Source organism: Cololabis saira, chromosome 8, assembly GCF_033807715.1.
Source record: "Cololabis saira isolate AMF1-May2022 chromosome 8, fColSai1.1, whole genome shotgun sequence".
NCBI lineage: Eukaryota > Metazoa > Chordata > Actinopteri > Beloniformes > Belonidae > Cololabis > Cololabis saira.
In genome coordinates, this window is record NC_084594.1 from 19,993,674 (window position 1) to 20,016,229 (window position 22,556).

Genomic DNA, 22,556 nt, shown 5'->3' on the forward strand with positions numbered 1-22,556 from the left:
ATATGTCACTGTTGATAAGCAAGAGAAGCATCGCCTAAGGCTGGCAGGAGGATTTGACTTGTGAAGCTCCAGAAGCTGATTGGCTTCAGAACTTTACTTTGTTATAAGCTCAGGTTGGTTCGGGTCAATGTCGAGCTCATTTATGGTGAAAATGATTAAACAGATAAACAGAATATATAAAGAAAATCACAGGTTCCATTTTTAAGGTAATTTTTGCTCCTATCATAAATTGCAAAAGTGACCTCAGCAGGAGCAGAGCACATGAAGGACACAAGTAAAGCTGCTGTTCTGAATCTTTATTCATTGTGAGTGAAAGCAGAATTCACAGAAAACATTGATTACACTGTAATAGGCCATGATTAGCAGCAGAATGATGAGTGACTCTTTTACTGTAGTCTCAATTAGCCTGTTTCTGGTATCCAGTAGCGCTGCAGTGTTGTGTGACTCTCAGCCCACCTGGACCAACGAGTATTGATGATCTTACATTTTAACTGGCTGATCATATGTTTATATCGTGCCATTTATGACAGAAGCAGGAGAGTGCAGCAGGAAAGACCAGCTGAAATAAGAATAAGGACCACAACAACTTCAGGGGTGAAGAACAGTAAAGAATAAGAAAGACAACCATCCAACAGAATGATAAGTAATGAGAATGTGCATTTTGGCAAACAAACATTATGAATTTTACTTTTTTGTTTTGATTTAGCAGCAGTCTGTACAATGTTGCTGCCCATATCTTGGTACAAATTTGAATAAAAAGGAACCTTAAAAATCCACAGTTAAATTACTAAAAGGTCACTGCACATGGTGTTGAAATGAAGAACAAAATCATTGTTATAACTGAATAACAATGTTGGCCGGTGAACTCATTTATCTAGACTGAAGTTGTTTTGTGATGAAGCTTTTTAGGAAGTTATCATTAATTTGGAGAGAGGAGGTTTCTGTCAGATCATCAGACTCATGTGTCCTCTCTCTCTCTCTCTCTCCCTTCCTAACACACTCACTCACACACACAGACACAAAGCTTTATGATAATGAGAAGCCTCCAGGGAAGGGGGAGCTGGAGCCATTTTTTTCAAAACCATTTAAGTGAAGTTTGGCGGACGGAGCGGAGGTGCAGCTGCAGTTCATCCGTCCTTTGTGAGCGTGTGCGTCCATGTGAGAGCAGCTCCGGCCGGCCAAGGTTACTGCAGGAGCACCTCTTCCAGCCAGCAAACAGAGGGGGATCGGAGAAAAGCGCGTCCTCCGAAGAGCATGGCTCTTCCCCAACAAAGAAACTCGCAGGCGGAAAGTTTAAAGTAATAAGGAGACGCTTCATTTCGCACTTGACGGGACGCGGCTGAGCGCAAACCGGGGAGCGATGCACTTCGTTAAATGGGATTTGTTGCTGACATTGTGGTGGTGCAAGCTGTTTTCTCTGGCGCAGTGTTACAGCGTGCACATCGACGGGGATGCGGGGACGCGGACGGCGCTGGCCGGCGCGGCGCAGAGCGCGCCGTGCGCTCTGGATCAGGTGGTCGCTCCAAAATTCACCCGGCGCTTTCTGGAGCCGGACGCAGCGACGGGGGTTGTGTTTGTGTCGGACTCGCTAAAGTGCCCCTCTCTGCCTTCAAACCCCTTCACTTTGTACACTGTGACGGACTGCAGGGACTCCGGGCATCGGCACCTTGTCACCAGTCAGTACGACGTGTATGTCCACGGCAGAAACTGTTCCCACACGCGTAAAAGTAAACCCCGGTGGGACATGGAGGTCCTCAGCTTGCTCAGCACCCATAGTCGCCACAACTCAGAGTGTCATCAAGCAGACTCCGCTTTATTTCCAGTGGCAGGTCTGCTGCCTGCCCCCCTGCTCCGCTGCAAGGTCGCCAACAGCCGTGAGTTTTACTTCTCAGAGGGGGTTTTGTTTGCATCTCAGACTCTGTGCTGGGGGCAGGACACCCTCCTAGAGCTGGACATGCTGTGTGATGTGATCACAGGAAACGGGCTGAATGTCAACTCCATCTTCATCCACTGGCGGCTGGGCCTCGGCCCCTTCAGGCAGAGCCACTTACAGAAGCTCTTGGAGAAGTCGGCTCAGTCGGATTCAGGTATCGTGAGCAGGAGGAGGAGAAGCATCAACAGCAGCCCCCAGTTTCAGCCTCCCATGTACCAAGTATCTGTGGCGGAGAATAAACCGGCGGGGACCTCGGTCGCCGCTCTGAAAGCAGTGGATGTGGATGAGGGGGAGGCAGGCAGGCTGGAGTATTTCATAGAGGCTCTTTTTGACAGCCGGTCCAACAATCTTTTCGCCGTGGACCCGGCCAGCGGTGCTGTGTCGACAGTAGAGGTGCTGGACCGGGAAACAAAAGACACCCACGTGTTTCGTGTGACAGCAGTTGACCATGGCACGCCCCGGCGTACCGCCATGGCCACCCTCACTATAACAGTCAGTGACACTAATGATCACGACCCCGTCTTTGAGCAGCAAGACTATAAAGAAAGCATCCGAGAGAACTTAGAAATTGGCTACGAGGTGTTAACGGTGAGGGCCACGGATGGGGACGCACCTGTTAACGGTAACATCCTGTACCACATCCTCAACAATAACGGCTCCAATGATGTTTTTGAGATAGATTCCAGGTCTGGTGTTATCCGCACTAAAGGCTTGGTTGACAGAGAGAGAGTGGAGGCTTATATGCTGTTAGTTGAGGCAAATGATCAGGGTCGTGACCCCGGGCCCCGTAGTGCCACAGCTACCGTTCACATAGTGGTCGAGGATGACAACGATAACGCTCCTCAGTTTAGCGAGAAACGCTACGTGGTGCAGGTACCTGAGGACAGGGCCCCTAATACTGAGATCCTGCAGGTGACCGCCACCGATCAGGACCGAGGGAGCAATGCTGTCGTTCACTTCAGCATCATGAGCGGGAACACGCGTGGGCAGTTTTATATTGATGCTCAGACGGGTCAAATGGACTTGGTGAGCCACTTGGATTATGAAGCCAACAAAGAATATACCTTGAGAATCAGAGCTCAGGATGGAGGACGACCTCCACTGTCCAACATCAGCGGCCTGGTCACCGTTCAGGTCCTGGATGTGAATGACAACGCTCCTATTTTCGTGAGCACCCCGTTCCAGGCCACAGTTCTTGAAAATGTCCCTCTTGGTTACTCCATCATTCACATCCAAGCTGTGGATGCAGACTCTGGTGAAAACTCCCGGCTGGAGTATCGGCTCACTGAAACCACGCCAAACTTCCCCTTCAGCATCAATAACAGCACCGGGTGGATTGTTGTAGCGGCAGAATTAGACAGGGAGAGTGTAGATTTTTACAACTTTGGAGTAGAGGCCCGTGATCACGGCTACCCTATGATGTCATCATCAGCGAGCATCAGCATGACGATTTTAGACGTCAATGACAACAATCCAGAGTTCACTCAGAAGGCGTATTACATGCGACTTAATGAGGATGCAGCTGTTGGGACCAGCGTGGTGACGGTGTCTGCTGTGGACCAGGACATCAACAGCGTGGTGACGTATCAGATATCCAGCGGAAACACCCGGAACAGATTCTCCATCACCAGTCAAAGTGGAGGTGGACTTATTACACTGGCACTGCCTCTAGACTACAAACTGGAGCGCCAGTATGTACTCACTGTCACTGCAAGTGATGGCACCCGCTTTGACACAGCTAAGGTGTTTGTCAACGTTACAGATGCAAACACACACCGGCCCGTGTTTCAGAGCTCACATTACACCGTCAATATCAATGAGGACAGGCCTGTGGGCACAACTGTGGTTGTAATAAGCGCCACTGATGAAGATACGGGTGAAAATGCACGCATTACCTACTTTATGGACGACAGCATCCCTCAGTTTGATATTGACCCAGACACGGGAGCTGTCACCACTCAGATTGAGCTGGACTATGAGGACCAGGTTTCCTACACGCTTGCCATCACTGCTCGGGATAATGGCATCCCACAGAAGTCTGACACAACCTACCTGGAGATACTGGTGAACGACGTCAACGACAACTCCCCCCGTTTCCTCAGGGATCACTACGTGGGCTCCGTGATGGAAGACGTGCCAGTTTTCACCAGTGTGGTTCAAGTGTCTGCCATCGATAGAGACTCTGGGCTAAATGGGCGTGTTTTCTACACTTTCCAGGGAGGGGAGGATGGAGACGGGGACTTCATAATTGAGTCCACATCTGGCATTGTCCGTACACTGCGCAGGTTAGACAGAGAAAATGTCCCACTTTACAACCTGCAAGCCTTTGCAGTAGATAAAGGCGTTCCTGCTCTCAAAACTCCAGTAAACATTCAAGTGACAATCCTAGATGTGAATGACAACCCCCCTGTGTTTCAGGAAGATGAGTTTGACATAATGGTGGAGGAAAACAGTCCCATAGGCCTTGTGGTTGCACATATATCAGCCACAGACCCTGATGAAGGCAGTAATGCACAGATTATGTATCAGATAGTGGAAGGAAACATCCCAGAGGTGTTTCAGCTGGATATCTTCTCAGGAGAACTGACTGCATTGATAGATTTGGACTATGAGTTGAGGTCTGAGTATGTCATTGTGGTCCAGGCCACCTCAGCCCCCCTGGTCAGCAGAGCCACTGTACACATCAAACTCGTCGACAAGAATGACAATGTGCCTGTGCTGAAAAACTTCCAGATCATCTTCAACAACTATGTGACAGACAAGTCGAGCAGCTTCCCCAGCGGAGTTATCGGGCGCATCCCCGCCTACGACCCCGACGTCTCGGACCAGCTCCACTACAGCTTCGAGGTGGGAAATGAGCTGAACCTGGTCGTCCTGAACCAAAGCACAGGGGAGATCCAGCTGAGCCAGGCCCTGGATAACAACCGGCCTCTGGAGGCCTCCATGAAGATCTCCGTGTCAGGTGAGAGGGTTAGATAATTACAGACTCCACCCAGTGACTGAAGCGTAGTGCTGTAATAAGAGATCAGGCTTAGTGAGGTGTAATCTATTTCTATTACCAGGCCCTGTCTTTTCATCTCAATTGTCGCTTCACTTCACAGAATAATGGCAACAGTGATGACTTAAGTATGTCTTTTTTGGCTTCGTTATTCCAGAGTGATTTATGTACGATAGAAATATTCATTAGGGATGATTAATATTCATAGCAGACTATAAGTCATTCCACCTTACAGTCTTACATCCCTCAATGCTACATATGATTACGGACCCCTCATGAAGGTGTTCTCTGTTTTAACAGAGACCTGATTTAGTGCTGTCTATTGTCTAGATTTAAATGGCTGTTTGTCTGCGCTTCTCTGCGTCCTGTACGAGCTGCTCTCCAGTGGGCCGATTCATTGTGCCTCATAATTGCCCATCAATCCCTCACTCCTACATACAAAGAGAGACCTAATTCAATTTTGATCAATTTCCGCAGCTCATTTCAGAGTCAGAATGGAGAGATGACATTCTTTTTGTGTCAATCTGTTTCACAGGCTTGTTCCTGTTTTCTGTAATTTGACAGATTTGGATTTATTGAGGGCTTTTTTATGCCTTTAATTTATTTTGCATGCCAGTGCACATTCACACAATTTGTGCATGCTAGCACAAAATTAAGTTTGATTTGCTCACTGAGTGTGATTTCACTTGAGAGAGAGCTGGTGTGTGTTTAGGGAGCTGTTGTTGCGGTCCAAGCTTATTTGACGCAGTGGGATTTGCTGTAAATCTGTCTTCCCTTTAACCTTGGCACAATCTAAAGGAGAGAACTGGGGGCATCATTAAGTGGCTGGACATCCAGAGTAAAGACAAAATCAGACAAATACAGCAAGGATTAATACTGGTGGAAACATTGTACAGCCATTTTTTGAAGGCAATGAAAGTGTAAATTCAGTGGTTGACAGTGTTGAAGTGCTTTCCTGCTGGCTGATTCGTTGACACTGAGCAGCAGATACCGTGTGGTTAGCGTGGGCAGTCGTTATGATAGATTGTTGCTGAGCTCTGTCTCTCTGGAGAACAATAGTAAGCAGTCGATTAAGGGGCAGGCACTGGAGCTCATACCAAGCTGTGGTTAGGGGCAACAGCTGTGACTCCGCTGAGGACCAATTAGAGGCCGGGTCTCCCCAGCGCGTCCAGCACCTGCTGAGGTTTATGTGTCAGCACCCCTGCTGGAGACAGAAGGAGAGGGAGGAGGCCATGGGGATGGAGGGAGGAGCTGTGCAAGTGTGTGTGTACGGTGGGGCTGAGGAAGTGGGGGTTAGGGGATTGGGGGTGGGTTACATGATGGAAAATAGACTAGAACTGTAAGTAGCATCAAAGAGGAAAAAAGTCATTAAGCTTAGTTTATGGTTGGCAGTACTCACCAAAACTGACATCACAATAAGTGGTAGCTCAGATGCTTTCCTTTCTCCTCATTTCTACAGTCTGTAGCTTGCTGGGCAACTGAGGCACTTGTGAAGATGAAGAGTAGACTTTCAGGTCCTTCACTGGCATGTGTAGGGTCCGTCAAAGCTTCAGAAGACACACTTATGTTTTTACCAAAACATCAAGTGCTGCTTAAAAGTACAAGACATAAATTGAAACTACAGCTGTTTTTGAAGTGTACGTCATGTTCATTGCAGTATGCAGTAGGAATGGGCGATATTTTACCGTTCACGATATGCCGTCAAAAAAATTCCCCACGGTAAGAATTTGTCATCTCGCCGTAAAAACGATAAATTCCCGTTGATGACGTTTTTGTGTAAAGCTGATTTATGGTTCTGCGTTAAATCGACGCACAACGTACGTGTGCGTGAAGGAAGGAAGGAAGGAAGGAAGGAAGGAAGGAAGGAAGGAAGGAAGGAAGGAAGGAAGGAAGGAAGGAAGGAAGGAAGGAAGGAAGGAAGGAAGGAAGGAAGGAAGGAAGGAAGGAAGGAAGGAATTGAGCCAGAAAGAAAGAAAGAAAGAGATGAGCCAGAAATAAAGAAAGAAAGAAATAAAGAAAGAAAGAAAGAAAGAAAGGAAGGAAGGAAGGAAGGAAGGAAGGAAGGAAGGAAGGAAAGAAGGAAAGAAAGAAAGAAAGAAAGAAAGAAAGAAAGAAAGAAAGAAAGAAAGAAAGAAAGAAAGAAAGAAAGAAAGAAAGAAAGAAAGAAAGAAATGAGCCTGAAAAAAAGAAAGAAAGAAAGAAATGAGCCTGAAAAAAAGAAAGAAAGAAGGATAAATTCCCGTTCATGACGTTTTTGTGTAACAAACATTGCGGATCTGAGTCATTCCAGTTTTGCAGTACAGGTGTAACTCATTTAATTGGTTTTTATCAATTCAATTTAATTGGTGTAGTTTAGTAGCATTTATTATTATTTTAGAGCAGTGTTTTGGGGGCTCCAAAGACTGAATGTGGTGATAGATTTGTAGTTACAAAGCTGGAATTGAATTGGTATTTTCTTTTATCGTCATTTTTATCGTTATCAGGATAAATGCCAGAAATTATCGTGATCATTTTTTTAGTCCATACCGCCCATCCCTAGTATGCAGTATGTACTGTATGCTGTTAAGTCGTCATTAGTACATACTATGTCACTATAAAAGTGATTATGATACATGATAACTTGAAGCTGCTCATGTGATGGCTGTCCCCTGCTTCTACTACAGTGGTCAAGTGCATTATGGGATACAGTTTACCTGGTAGACTGGACAGTTACTGTATATGCTGAAGAGTTTCCCAGAAGTAGCGCACCGGGCAGGTTTTTCCCATACTGCAAATATTTTGACGATATCAGTAAGTACTCGTAGCATGTGTGGTTCTGAATACGGTCTCTGGCAGATGGTTTGATAGTTTTGGGAAAACGTCCAGAATGCAACTGTCCCGTCTACCTCACATACTGTGTCCCATAATGCAATCTGCCACCACAGCAGACGCTGAACAGAGATGTGACGTGACCCTTGTCCAAATGTGCCATCGTATAGTTGCTTGATGAGCGCAGATGTAAACAGTTATGGTTTTGTGCTGACGTCAGAGTTCACCGACACTGAACTCTGACACCAAAGCATCATGTATAATGCGCCCATTAGACGGGAGCTGTTGGAGGAGCTGAAGGGGTATGAAGATGAGGTCCCTCTATACATGCTGCTGACCCCAATTTTCAAAGGCCTCTCCCTCCAGGGACCTCCCAAGTCTTCCCTTTATCTTTCCCTTTATGTTGCTGTTTTAAGAGGCCCCTTATGGCGGACAGTTTTTGATAGGCTCTTTTGTATGTTGTTGGTCTGCGATTAACATCTTTTCTGAGTGCTGCTTTTCATTATATATCGAAATGGTTATAATGTGATAACTTCAACTTGCTTTCACCTGAAAGTTGAAGTTGATGTTTATCCATCCAAATCTAATATATTGCATAGCTCAACTCACATTAAACTGGATCTTGCTTTTCCTTAAAAATGTTCAAATCAAGATGGACATCAGTAACGTATGATCCATTTCCAATTGGATCACTTAACAATCCCAAAAGTAAAGTCAAAACCTTTCAGATACTACACACTACACACTTTTTTTGAATTTGAATTTAATCTACCCACGTGCCCAAGTCATAAACCTATTCTGTAACAAAGTTAAATGTTCTGCTTTAACCTTATTTAGAGCACCGGCAGCCTCAGTCACACCTCAGTTCTGTGATTGCAACGAGCAGCTCACATCCACATGAAGCAGGGAAAGCATTATGGAGGTGGTTGTAAATACATCAGTAACACTCCACCTCCACTTACCCCACCTTCCCATCCCCCACCAGGCATATAAACACAGAACAAAATGAAGCAACATTAAAGTGTTAGGAAAAAATAAAAAACTCTGGCGGATTGACTCCTGCATTAACATCTACGTTTATAGGCAGCAACAAACCTGCTACACACTGAGGGAGGATAAGGCACTACAATCATTCAGAGCTATAAGCAGACCTCAGAATGGGTCTCACATTCACATAGCCTGGGGATTTGCCGTCTGTTGAGTATTACCGGTTTGTACATGCATAAGTTAGTAAAAATAGTGAATTAATTATGTTAGCAGGTTAAGGGAACCAGACTTATGGCTCTGGTGAGCAGTTGCTGAGCTTGCCTCCATTCTGAACGGGAAAACAAGGCAGATAATAATAAACCCATCCCATGAATATCTGTCAATGTTTGGGTCAAAAGATGACATGTGGAAGACAAAAATTATTTTTTGAGTATTTCATCTCGTGTCACTCCTGTATTTTTAGAACAGCCGTGGTCATACTGCAGGGTGAGACGCAGGTTTTCTTGTGTGGGATTAGATCTGTTGCATCTCTACCGTGGGCTCTGTAAGACTGGTGTTGACAGACTTAGGGGCTCATCTACCGTTCCCAGGCAAGCGTGAGCCTGCATAAATGGGTGTTTGCATTTGATGGCAGAGATTTTCTTCCCTACGTTTCTTTCATCCCAAAAGCCTTGATAATTTTCTTATGGAGACTAAAGCCAATCATTATCTTCCACCTCTGAACACCTTATTATGCCTGGCATTTGGAAGATGAGATCTATTTGTTGTGTAGTTAGTGGTTTTATTTATGTGCCAGTCTTTCCTGGCACAGTTAATGACTTGAATAGTTTCTTCTGCTTCTTAAAAACAAACATATTTGAAACCCTGCCCCCCGACATCAGGGCATTTTGCACTTTTTTTTCTCCCCCGAGTCAAATTTAGAGTCTAAGGCAATATTAAGTCCTTGCTCTTTAAAAAAAGGCCCAGTGTATATACTGTATTTAAAAGACAAAGACACCTCTCAAACAGTAATGATGATAGTTTGATTCAGCTCACATTACACTTCAGGTCGTGCAGCCACTCAGTTGTTGGACAGCAGCTATTTTTGTCTCTCAGGTCTCATTTGGGAGGTAGGTGTGACTCTAAAGTGACTGCAAAGGCCGCAAACTATTTCTTTGTCAAATCTGTGTGAACTGACCCAGATGGCGTCCAGCCCACTGATCTGCAGAAGACAACACATGTGATTATATGAGCCATATTTACAGTTTGATCACTTTGATAACTAAAATCAGATTATGAGACTGGTGTTACCGTGCACAAGGCAAAGGCACATTGTAACTATGGCCCCGTTTACACAGAGCAAAAACGGAGGCGTTTTTGGGCGTTTTGAGCTCAAAGTCACCAAAAACGATCACTTCTGAAAACTCCGGCCAAAGTGGAGATTTTCAAAAACTCAGTTTTCACGTTTGCGTCTAAACAGAGGAAAACTGAGATTTAGGCTTCAGAACGTCACATTATGCAACAGAAACGTCACCAGCGTCATGTGTGCGACCTGTGTTTACAATTAGTTTGGCCACCGTCAATATTTTCTTGTATTTTACCTGTTTTAAATTCTAAAGTCACACTTAAAAGTAACTCCACTTCTCTGTCACTCCAAACGAAAGACTCTCGTTCCGTCTTGGAAGTAAAGCCTGAATTATGGTCCCGCGTTAAATCGACGCAGAGCCTACGGCGTAGGGTACGCGGCGATGCGCGCCGTACGGTGTGCGTCGCCGTGTACCCTACGCCGTAGGCTCTGCGTTGGTGTAACGCGGAACCACAAATCAGCCTTAACTGGAAGTTACACGTGTCATTTGTTGATGTTTTTTACAGGATTCTGATTGGCTGGCATGACGTTAACAGCGTATTTATGCGGATCCGTGTAAACAAAGAGATTTTGAAAACGATCTTGTGTAAACGATGGAATTTTTCAAAACGTAGAGGGGGAAATATCCGTTTTTGTAAATACCCGGCTATGTGTAAACGGGGCCTATTTCAATGATGGAGCCTCAACTCCATCGCTTGGAATGTCGTTAAGGTATTCACAGATAGTGTCATTTCATTAGAATCTATTTATCTTTAAGCTGTCAGTGGATTGGCTTTCTTTGGAGGATTGTCTGTACACTAACTCATCAGGCAGCAATCTGGTACATTAGTGTGTGTGTGTGTGTGTGTGTGTGTGTGTGTGTGTGTGTGTGTGTGTGTGTGTGTGTGTGTGTGTGTGTGTGTGTGTGTGTGTGTGTGTGTGTGTGTGTGTGTGTGTGTGTGTCTGGCCTCCAACAGCTGGACCGCTCTGATTGCTTCACTCCGTGCTGCCACATAATTATTTCACTCAGTGGAGCTCACCTTGGATTGCAGTGTTCTTTATGGTTCCTAAATGTCTTTTTTCCCAGCGTTTAATTCACAGGATTCAAAGTCACAGCTTGTAATACTCGTCCGACTGGAGTCATCCTTTTATTCTTCATGCATACCTCCCTTGCTCTCTTAACTATGGCGTTAGTCACACTTGCAAAGTTGTGTGGAATTTGTAGCGCTGTCTCTTTTTAACATCACCTATCACCTCCATCCTGTTTCTCTTTCCCTCTTTTTGTTTTCCTGTCACCATTCCCCATTTTTCTACTTTCCACCCTGGTCCATGACTCTCACCCCCTACAACCTCTCCTGTTCCCTTCCATCATTTCAGGCTCCTCCACTCACCCTCTTTATCCCCATCCTCCCCTTCCCCTCCCTCCCTCCCTTCCTCCCTCTCTGTCTATCCCTCCTTTGACTGCCCCCCCCCCCCCCCCTCCCCTCCACCTCCCCTGTGAATGGGAGAATGCCTAAGAGAAATGCTTTATTAAGCACCAGTTGTCATGGTGAACCCAGCAATGCCTGAGAAATTCCTTGTGGGTGGGGACGAGGGGTAAGGCTTCCTTTGTGGAGCGAAGATGAGGGGGAGGGCAGGCGCATAAAGTTCTAAAGAGTAACTGTCCCCCCTGTCCTTTTTTCCAGTGAAGCATGTTGGGCCTTCTGTAGACCTGTAATGCTCCGGGTCACACTGACCTCACATGTCGGCCGCTTTCACTCTGCAAACATTTTTACAGGTCGTACATCAAGTTAGCCGCTAAATGACTGCGGGTATAAAGTTTCCCCGGTACTGCTTCTTTTTGAAAGGGTAAAGTTTAGTCTTGCGTGCGGGTCCCTCTGGCCCACTGTTTTGAAAGCACAAGTGAGTTTAAAGCTCGGGGTGATATGATACTGTCGTCAGTAAGCCCTTTGATTTGTGACACAGATGTGCTCATGGGGCATCAGATTTCTTGCTGCCGGCCCGTTTGTCATCCACCAGAACATCCTCCTGCGGGCTCCGCTCTTCTCCCCTAACTGAGTGTCCGAAGGAGCTGAGGTGGGGTGAAGATGCGGGCGAAGATGGGGAAGGATGACATCACCCCTGTGTTTTGAAGGGAAATCATGTTTGCGATTAGGGTCGCCTCATTGGTGGGGTGAGCCCTCGCGGTGCTGGCATATATCATAGCATTGTCCTGTTTTGTCCTCACCATCTCAGCAGACAATGGGAGTGGGCTCTGTCTGGAGCTATATACACCCCCACCCATCCCTGTCTCATTGTGTCCACTTGTTTCCCCTCCTGCTGCTGTCTTTAAGAGAGTTTCACCAAGCCTGTTGCTCATCATCCACATTCACTGCGTGGCCCTTTACCATTTCTCTGCATTAATGATTCGATTAAATATGTCCTGATCAGGGCCCCCCCACCCCCCTTGATCCATACCAATCGAAATCATTTAAGATTGGCATTGATTTCCCAGTCAGATGTATGTAGGTATATGCTCGATACTCAAATAGTTCTATAATGCTGAAATAAAAGACAATCCATATTCACGTTCTTAAATTGTTTTCTATTTTTAACTTGATGGAGTTCACTGAAGTTAATTTTTTGTGAACTTGTTTTATTTGTTCGAGTGTCTAAACCAGGGGTCGGCAACCCAAAATGTTGAAAGAGCCATATTGGACCAAAAAACACAAAAAACAAATGTGTCTGGAGCCGCAAAAAATGAAAAGTCTTGTATAAGCCTAAGAATGAAGACAACACATGCTGCATGTATCTATATTAGTTATTACTGGGGGAAGTTTTTTTTTTTCATTATGCACTTCGAGACAAAAGTCGAAATGTCGAGAAAAAAGTCGAAATTTCGAGAAAAAAGTCGAAATGTCGAGATTAATGTTGAAGTACAATCTCGAGAAAAAAGTCGAAATGTCGAGAAAAAAGTCGAAATGTTGAGAAAAAAGTCAAAAAGTCGAAATGTCGAGAAAAAAGTTGAAATGTCGAGGAAATAGTCAAAATTTCGTGAAAAAAGTCGAAATGTTGAGAAAAAAGTCGAAATGACGAGAAAAAAGTAAAGATTTCAAGAAAAAAGTCGAAATGTCGAGATTAATCTTGAAGTACAATCTCGAAAAAAAGTCGAAATGTCGAGAAAAAAGTCGAAATGTCGAGAAAAAGTCAAAATTTAGAGAAAAAAGTTGAAATGTCGAGATTAAAAAAGGAAAGGAAAAAGGAAGAAAAAAGATAAAAAAGGAAAAAAGAAAAAAGAAAGAAAAGAAGAAAAAAGAAAAAAGAGAAAAAAGAAGAAAAAAGAGAAAAAAAGAGAAAACAAGAGAAAAAAAGGAAAAGAAAAAAAAAGGAAAAAAAAGGTCAAACATTTTTGAAAAAGCTCCAGGAGCCACTAGGGCGGCGCTAAAGAGCCGCATGCGGCTCTAGAGCCACGGGTTGCCGACCCCTGGTCTAAACTTTAGATGTATCATCAAAATAATGGCACTCAATGATGCTTTGTTAAATTGACCTTATTAGATAGTTGGTCAATTCTGAGACAGCAGCTTGAAAAGGGGATGGAAAATGGTACTGGTACTGGAACAAGGCAGGGTGTCTTCCACAGCACTGGAACCTTCTACTGATTCAAAAAGTTGAAGCGGTGCTAGAGAACTTCACATAGCTGATTCGCACAAGCCTTCAGGACTCTGCGGCTGATGCCATGTGGACCCGTAGCCTTGTTCCAGTTTAGCCTCCCCAGCTGCTTGTTCACCTGACTGCTAGAGACAGACAGGCAAGATGGGGAGGCGGAGGAGGTAGCAGCTATTCCCCATATGGTTCCAGACAATAATGGAGCAGCACCAAGATCCATGACTGTTGTGACATGGAAGCTGTGAGTCAAGGGAGGGGGAGAGCTCTGTTTTTACTGGAGGAAGTGTGGAGGCTGGTGAACTTGTTTCTGGATCAGTTCAGACTTCCATCTGTTCCTGATTCTTCTTCTGCTTAAACCTCCTACATTTTTCATCACTAATCCCACATCTCTTCCACTATTCTGCTGGAGCTTTCTCTCTCATTCGCCAAGCCTGCATCGTGTGACCATTGCTGGAAGAGTGGGTGATGAGGTAACACACCCTTAAGGGGGATAGAAATAAATAAAACCTGAAGAACATGAAGATAACTCACAGACCAGCCTTAACGATGATGGATTCACATTCATGACAGTTGTCTGTTATTTTAAGAACAATCTGCAGCAAATGCTAGTTCCAGCAGAGCTGTCACCCATTCTCAGCCACACGGAGCACGGATGGCTATTTGATTGTAGTTATTTGGACTGCAGGAATTATTAGAGGAAAACATGTGTCTAGGAACATGACAGCCTGTGTTTGTCTTGCCAGTTTCTACGTTTATGATCTCTTGCGTTCATTTGCGGTCTGGTCAAGACAGAGATGTCTCGATGATTTGGAGTCACATGCTTCAGCGGCTGTGTAACCTGTCAACATCAGACTGTTAGGCACGAGGGTGGTAAGCGCAACTGTTAGAGTTGGCAAAGCCCAGAGTTGAGAAGTTCAGGAAAATTCATCACTGTCTTGTTCATATTAAATCTGACAGGAAGCCAACTATGGGTATGGTTTCCTTGTGAACCGCTGCAGTAATGGGATTCACAGTTTGGTTGCACTGAATAAAAAAGTGAGGTAAATGTACCTTGTCCTTTTTTAACAATTTGCACATTTCTGGTGTTAACATAGTTCATACTTGTTCTTATAAGTTAAATCCATCAACTGACATACAGGTATGTTTGAGCATGGCCTTAATCTCGCTTATGTTTCTGCTTGCTAAGGCTCCTTTGCTGTAACGCTGACAGTGGTTTTTCTTTGACATGCTAATTTTCTGACCGAGAGAGCCTCGGCCCGTCTCTGTTGGCCTATATTTAAGCTCCTTCACTTTAGAGGAAGAGGAAAGTCCTGTTGTTGAGGTTCCCAGATGCAGCAGAAAACCGTTATCAGGGGATGCTGTGACGGGACCTGGAAACAAGTATGAATCGCTCGAGCATTGTCAGCTGTTCTGACAAATTGAGACATCAGGGAAGGTCTGAGGGTTTGCTCTGACTCCTCTGGACTGGAATCCTTCACTTGACATTGCGCCACACATGCAGTTTTTATTACTGATTCCACAGGAGCTGGAGGAATTAAGTGTTGCTGTGTTGCTGAAGCTTATCGCAGTTGTTTTTTCTCTTTAAGCCTAATTGCTCTGGAGAAGATGTTAAAAAGGCTTTTACAACATCATAACAAAAACAAGGTCAAACATGTGAATATTCAGTCAGCCCTTTTTTCCCGAAACAAAGGAAAACATAATTAAACACGAACACTTTGAGCCTGATCATTGTACTACTTGTGTTAATTTACCTGGGGGATTTCACACTGCTTACATTCATATATCAGTCCATCTGTTGAGTAGGAGTTGGAGCAGGCTGCAGCGTCAGTCCTCAGAGTACGCTGCTGAGCTGCAAATTGGTTTTCTGTTAAACACAAGGTTTTGGTGATTATTACTGTTTAGCTTTTAGCCAGCAAGAGTTGTCAGTCTGGAGGAGGCGAGGAGTTTCATCTCAACTTAAAAATAGCTCTGCTACAGTCTGCTGTTAGTATTTGCTCCAAAAGTCACACAAATGAAAGTCTAGAAAGCTTTAGTGGCACAAATCTACTAATATTTCATCCTCATTGATTTATACATCAGGGTTCATGATTATGTTTCAAAACTTGAAGTGAATGAAGACAACAGTATCACAGTAAGAAGGCATACTGGGGTCAATTTTATGCAGAGATGTGAATTATTTTAGTTACTTTCTCACAAGTTCAGTTGATAAAAAGTTACAAGTGTATTCTCTTTTTTTTCCATTTGGAAGTTGATGCTGTTGTTGCTGTGAATCCTGACATTTCAAAACAAGAATTTGCAAGACAGTAGGAGGAAACTTAGGTTTCTGGTTTTAAGAGCAACAAAGGAGAATTGGGATCCTGTTTAAAAAAAGCAACCATTATTGTACGGTGCATAAATACTCACAGATCCCAATACCCTTATTTTTGACAGAATTGGCGAATGTTTCTGATACTTGTATCACAATCAGAACAGTTTAGTGCAAGTTAAACAGATCAGAAACAAATCTAAGTAAACACATCAAAGAGATGGCAAGAGCCGTAGCCAAATCAACCTTTTTTTTTCATATACCGAGAAAAAAGGAAGACACCATGAATACCTACTAGTAAATGATTCACTGCAATGTGAAAACCATCGATTAAGTTTAAGGCAGCGGTCTTCAAAACTTGTCCTCAAGACCGGCTGTCTTATATGTTTTAGACGTTTCACGCTTCTGCACACCCTGATTCAACAGAACTGTCGTCAACAGATTTGTGCAAACCTTGAGGACAAGCTGAAGACAAGCATTAATTAGAATCACGTGTGCTGATGCAAGGAGACATCTTAAACATGCAGGACAGGGGATCATGAGGGCCAGGGTTGAAGATCACTGGTTTAAAGATAAAAATTGAATAAACTGACTTTACTCAAAACAAGACAAAGGCTGCTTTTGATCAGATAGCTGTACATACTGCAAAAGAAACCCAGGGATGCTTAAAGATGAAAAGTATGACTGAGTTGAATTCTAACTTAACTCTCACTCTAAATCTTGTAAAAGATGAATCCAATGGCAGAAAAGGCCATTGATGAACTAAAGACAGCTGCGGTAAGAGCCTGTCAGAGCATCATAGATGAGATTTCTGAACAGGTGAGTTGCCCTTTGAGGACGTATCAGCCTGGTTTTTCCTTTATCTTGGTTGTGACCTCGTCTAGGTTTGCAGAGGTGATTGAGGCCTATCCATTCCTGGAATAAAAAGTCTTGTTTTGATGTGAGCTGTTGATGGTGAGTGGAAGCCTGGGAGGACTTATTTGTATATTTCATGTTTGAGGTGAGGGGTCATACTCAGCCCCTGCTGGTCTAGTTTGTGGTCAAGAGCAGGGTGTATGTGCATTAGGAATGGGCGATATTTTACCGTTCACGATAAACCGTCAAAAAAATTCTTCACGATATGAATTTGTCATCTCGCGGTAAAAATGATAAATTCCCGTTGATGATGTTTTTGTGTAAAGCTGATTTATGGTTCTGCGTTAAATCCACGCACAACGTACGGGAAGGAAGGAAGGAAGGAAGGAAGGAAGGAAGGAAGGAAGGAAGGAAGGAAGGAAGGAAGGAAGGAAGGAAGGAAGGAAGGAAGGAAGGAAGGAAGGAAGGAAGGAAGGAAGGAAGGAAGGAAGGAAGGAAACGAGCCTGAAAGAAAGAAAGAAAGAAAGAAAGAAAGAAAGAAAGAAAGAAAGAAAGAAAGAAAGGAGCCTGAAAGAAAGAAAGAAAGAAAGAAAGAAAGAAAGAAAGAAAGAAAGAAAGAAAGAAAGAAAGAAAGAAAGAAAGAAAGAAAGAAATGAGCCTGAAAGAAAAGAAAGAAAGAAAGAAATGAGCCTGAAAGAAAAGAAAGAAAGAAAGAAAGAAAGGAGCCTGAAAGAAAAGAAAAGAAAGAAAGAAAGAAAGAAAGGAGCCTGAAAGAAAAGAAAAGAAAGAAAGAAAGAAAGAAAGAAAGAAAGAAAGAAAGAAAGAAAGAAAGAAAGAAAGAAAGAAAGAAAGAAAGAAAGAAAGAAATGAGCCTGAAAGAAAAGAAAGAAAGAAAGAAAGAAATGAGCCTGAAAGAAAGAAAGAAAGAAAGAAAGAAAGAAAGAAAGAAAGAAAGAAAGAAAGAAAGAAAGAAAGAAAGAAAGAAAGAAAGAAAGAAAGAAAGAAAGAAAGAAAGAAAAAAGGATAAATTCCCATTGATGACGTTTTTGTGTAACAAACATGGCGGATCTGAGAGCGAGATTGATTTATAGTTGAAAAGGTGGAGTTGAATTGGTATTTTTTTATCGTAATTTTTATCGTTATCGGGATAAATGCCAGAAATTATCGTGATACATATTTAGTCCATACCGCCCATCCCTAATGTGCATGTGCGCATTTGAGAAAGGGGAAAGTTTTTTCAAGGTGGGGTCACACAGAAAAAAACAGCCCCAGAGTAAAAGCAACCCTCCACCCCCTGCACTGCACAGTTTACACCCCCTAACCAGCCCGTGCTGCCACCAGCTTCTATTCAGGCTGCAGTTGAGTGTGCTTCACCTTTCAGCCCTGCTTAATTCAAACAGGCAGCTCCCCAGCAACATTTTACTGCGTCCCTTTTGATCCGCAGAACATGAGACTCTGAGTAGTGAATTTAGTGAATTAACGGGTACCAAACGGAGGGCTCTTAACTTTAATGAAGGAGACATTGGATAGGTTTGATCTAATAGGAGCACAATTTTTAACGTTGGCAGAGCATTGGACTGCAAGGCCCCGTCATCACAATAAACCTCTGTTGAGTCCGTTTTCACACACATCAGCACTCATTACTGCCTGGCTGGGACTGATTTTTTTTTTTTCTTCTTCTTCTTCTGTCTTCACTGGAGGGTTAACTGAACCTCTGCTTGCTGACTGGTGTGAGGAAATGAATTCAATAGTCCACACTCATATGATAATCAAGTTCATACCCATGAAAGAGTTGAGTTATATGAATTGACATATAATCACAAATTGTCAGGCTTGTTAAAAAGAAAAAAATAAATTTGGATTGGATTTTGATTCCAACCAGGTTTTGCTTGAGTGATCAAAAACCCTCATTAAATCCTGAATTTCCCTGCTTAGATGTGGAAAGCTTTATCCCCTTTGGTCTTATGTGGCAGCACAAGTTCTTGGCTGTCTTTCACTTCAGGACAAATGTACAGTAGTATTTTAACAAAAATATCTCCCAAAAAAGGATAATTTATCATTTGTGGCTCTGGTTTTCTATTCTAGTTTCAAACAGGAGATTCAGCATTTTCTGATTTACTTTTGTTTGCTGCATTCTGTGGAGTTGCATCTCTACATGTTAAAGACAAGTGAGCGGCAAGTGAAGGACAAGTAATAAAGTGACATAATAAATTAGTCCAGTTCACAAACACGTATGTAACACGCCACTTAATTGTTGAGCGTGATTAACGGCGGCTCGAAGGGCATTTAATACATATTAATTAAGCTGTTCAGGTGTTGATCCCACAAGGCCGGCACTCATGAATCCAGGGTTTGTTTGACTGATGCAGAAATGTGATGTGCTGTTTCTCTGCAGCTCATTGTGGCTTTATAAGATATTGTTGTTTATGTATTAACCCAGTTTATATTTGTGTATTTCTTAAGGTTAATGATTTAACATCGATACAGGAAATAAAATGTGTTTGCAAATCTCTCAGTAAAATGTGAACAGTCTGTTGACTAAATTCTCGTCCGGCATCACATGATGCACTGCTACAAATTTTCCTGGAGGATTCACAAGGACATGATGTGTTAACGTCCATGTGGGCGGGCCTGCGGTCACTCAAGTGATCAGACTTGCAGTCAGTCAGGGAATTTGATTGGTTGCCACCTGAAAAGTTGAACTGTTCTCAAGTTTCCACTGCGAGCTGCTCCTCTAGCAAAGCAAAGCAAGTGACCCAGGATTCAGTTCTGCAGCCCACGATGTCACCCTATTCAAAATGAATGAGAAGTGTAAATGTGCTAAACTTGACAAATACAGCTTCACATTCAGCAAAGGAGGTTTTTACCCTGATATTTGGTGGCATTTTTGATAGAGATGTACTAATTGACAGTTGGCGATTGAAACAAGTCGATTTTTGTCTGAAAATCTGACCAGAATTTGCTTGAAACCTTGAAAACTTTGAATCTTGCCAAATCCAAACCTATTCATCCCACTTTTTAATAGTCACTTCTGCAAGGGCTCCATTGTGAGTACAAAGCAGGAAAGAAAGCGATTTGTACAACCTGTAAGACAGAAAATTAACTCATGGAGTTGCATAAACCAAAACGCTTGAGGAAACAAAATTTGATCCAACAATTAAATTGCATCACTCTGAGCATGCTACGAAGTTAAGAACCAAGCCAGCAGCTCACACCATCTGCAGCCTCTGTGTTTCACTGTTGCTCTCTAGTTATTAAGTTCTGTTTCAAGCAATTTGGTCAATCCAAGCCAAAAGGACTCTATCACTCTGCGTGCTCATTTTTAGAACATAAACTCATTAAAAACTTGCAAGTTTGCATAAAGGTTTGGAGCTGTAAAGGCCGTGAACTGCAAAGAGACAGAGCTTTATCTCTCCAAATTGATTTCTAATTCATGATCTTCCTATTAATCTAGGAAATGGGACCTCGGCCTCATAGTCTTTGATGTTTCGATGGCCCGGTGCATGCTGCACATACAGGGGTGCGATGATGCTGAGCAGCTAAGACAGGCTCTGCTCAACCTCATTACCTTCTTACCCCGAGGTTTCCCCCAACATGACACACTTCTGCTGCACAACACTGAGCTGCCTCTGGCGGATTGAAGATAAAATGTGGTTGTGGTGGAGGGAGGCGCTTTTCTAGTGCAAGCAGAACTCATGGGATGAATGGATATTTGAGAGAGATGTTTGAGTGCAATTATTTATCATCTGTCTTCTGTCATGATGCTTAACTGTACTAATACAGTGGGTCTAATATGTTTCCCCTCCTTAAAGTAACCAGACAATATTTTTGACTCAGTGTTTAGCCCGCTTATTGTGGGACAGAATAGCCAGGTCTGAGTACCGGCGTCAGGAAAATACTCCTTAGTCAATAAAACAAACTATGTTCATAACATGAGAATACTTCACCCATATTTTAGCCTTCAAGGGGCAATCAGTTTGAAGCTGACATACAGATGCGTACATTAATGCAACGCCATCTGTACTTGTCTGGGGGGTTGGGCTAATACCAAAACATGAACAAAGGTTTATAAGAATGAGCATCAGAAACACTCATCAATAAAAAGTCCATAACGGGACCAGATAGAGACAAATGGAATAGAATAGAATAGAATAGACTTTATTGTCAGTGTGCTCAGGTTACAACGAGATTGGTTGGGATGTTCCCACCAAAGTGCAAAGGAAGCAAAAATAAGAGGAATAAATAAATATGAAAAGCACAGTATAAAAACATAAAAGCAATACAAACAATTTCTGGTAAAGTGCAACAAACTGTGATCTAGACATCACTCCCACATCATTCAAAAAATACACTGTTCTGTTATGTTATGTTTTATTGTGTATTATTTAACAGTCTGATGGCCCAGGGATAGTAGGTATTTTTGAGTCTGTTCGTCCGCTGCTTCAGGACTCTGTACCTCCTGCCGGAGGGCAGCAGGTCAAAAAGACTGTGCCCGGGATGAGATGGGTCCTGCAAAATCCTTTTAGCCCTTTTCAGCCCCTGAGAGTCTGCAATGTCATTTATGGAACAACCATTATGTACAATGCTGGTTGTGTTTGTTTTGGGGTTGTTTTTTCTTTTAGGTTGTTGGTACGCCACAATCAAGTGTGCTTATAAAGTCAAGATAAAACAATGCTCGTTGTTCAGGTGCACCGGCAGTGGTGGTTAGAGCAATCCCATCACAACCAGAAGGTCCCTGGTTCAACTCCCAGCTGTGTCAACTGTATCAACTGGAAGTGCATCTAGAGTAAAACAGCCAAATCTGTGCAGGCTATGCAACTCTGCCGTGTTGTAATATTATCCTGGAATCTACACAAGCCATTTGTCAAAGTGAAACAACAATATGAACTAGGGCTGGGCGATATATCGAGATTTTAATATATATTGATATATTTTCAAACGCGATATGGTACGAGACAATATTGTTTATATCGATTTTTTTTTTTTAATTAAAAAAATATGATTTTGATATAGCTTATTTTGTGACAAATTGACTTGAATGTTTTATTTGAGACTTGCACAAATGTTTTGTTATTTGCACAACTGTCAACCTCAGTGGAAAAGTCTGCCTGTTACTGTCTACATTGTATTAATTGCACAGTGTATTTTAATTTAATTGTTACGCAGGAAAGGGATATTTGTTTTATTTTATTCAAGAAGCATTTTTATTCTATATATGCAGGCAGTTTATTTTTATTTCATTTGTTTTATACATTTTGATATTGTGCAGACCTCTGTTAATAAAGGAACCTGTGTGACATTTGGCGCGAGGCTTTGTATTAAAACTGACTGTTTTTTTAAGGGTTTGCCTCAGAAAAAAATGAAGCTAACAGAGATGCTATGCTATAATGCTTTGGGGGAAACCCCAATTATGTCACAGAAAAAATATCGATATATATCGAGTATCGCCATTCAGCTAGAAAATATCGAGATATAACTTTTGGTCCATATCGCCCAGCCCTAATATAAACTTATTTTTAAGCCCTTTGACTGCCACTTCCTGGTTCCAGTTAATTAATGATGCTTTAAAAAAGTATTCAGGAACCGGCACTTCTGCTCTGTAGATCGTATCTGGAGAAGGTTCAGAGTCAGCTTGTCCTCTGGAAGCAGCTCATGGATTGAGACACTTCACTGTGGTTTCAGAGCTGACTTGCAGCATTTG

At 43.0% G+C, this 22,556-nt stretch overlaps 1 protein-coding gene across 4 annotated transcripts in view; it reads left to right on the plus strand.

Annotated features, from left to right (window-relative positions):
- Window positions 1-1,166: 1,166 nt before the first annotated feature.
- celsr2 (cadherin, EGF LAG seven-pass G-type receptor 2) overlaps window positions 1,167-22,556 on the plus strand; it is an 84,893-nt gene continuing 63,503 nt past the window's right edge. For all 4 annotated transcript variants that reach the window (XM_061727066.1, XM_061727069.1, XM_061727067.1 and 1 more), the window contains exon 1: window positions 1,167-4,895. In XM_061727066.1, the coding sequence (XP_061583050.1) occupies window positions 1,361-4,895 (3,535 nt within the window). In that variant the 5' untranslated portion in view covers window positions 1,167-1,360. The remainder of the gene's footprint in view (window positions 4,896-22,556) is intronic.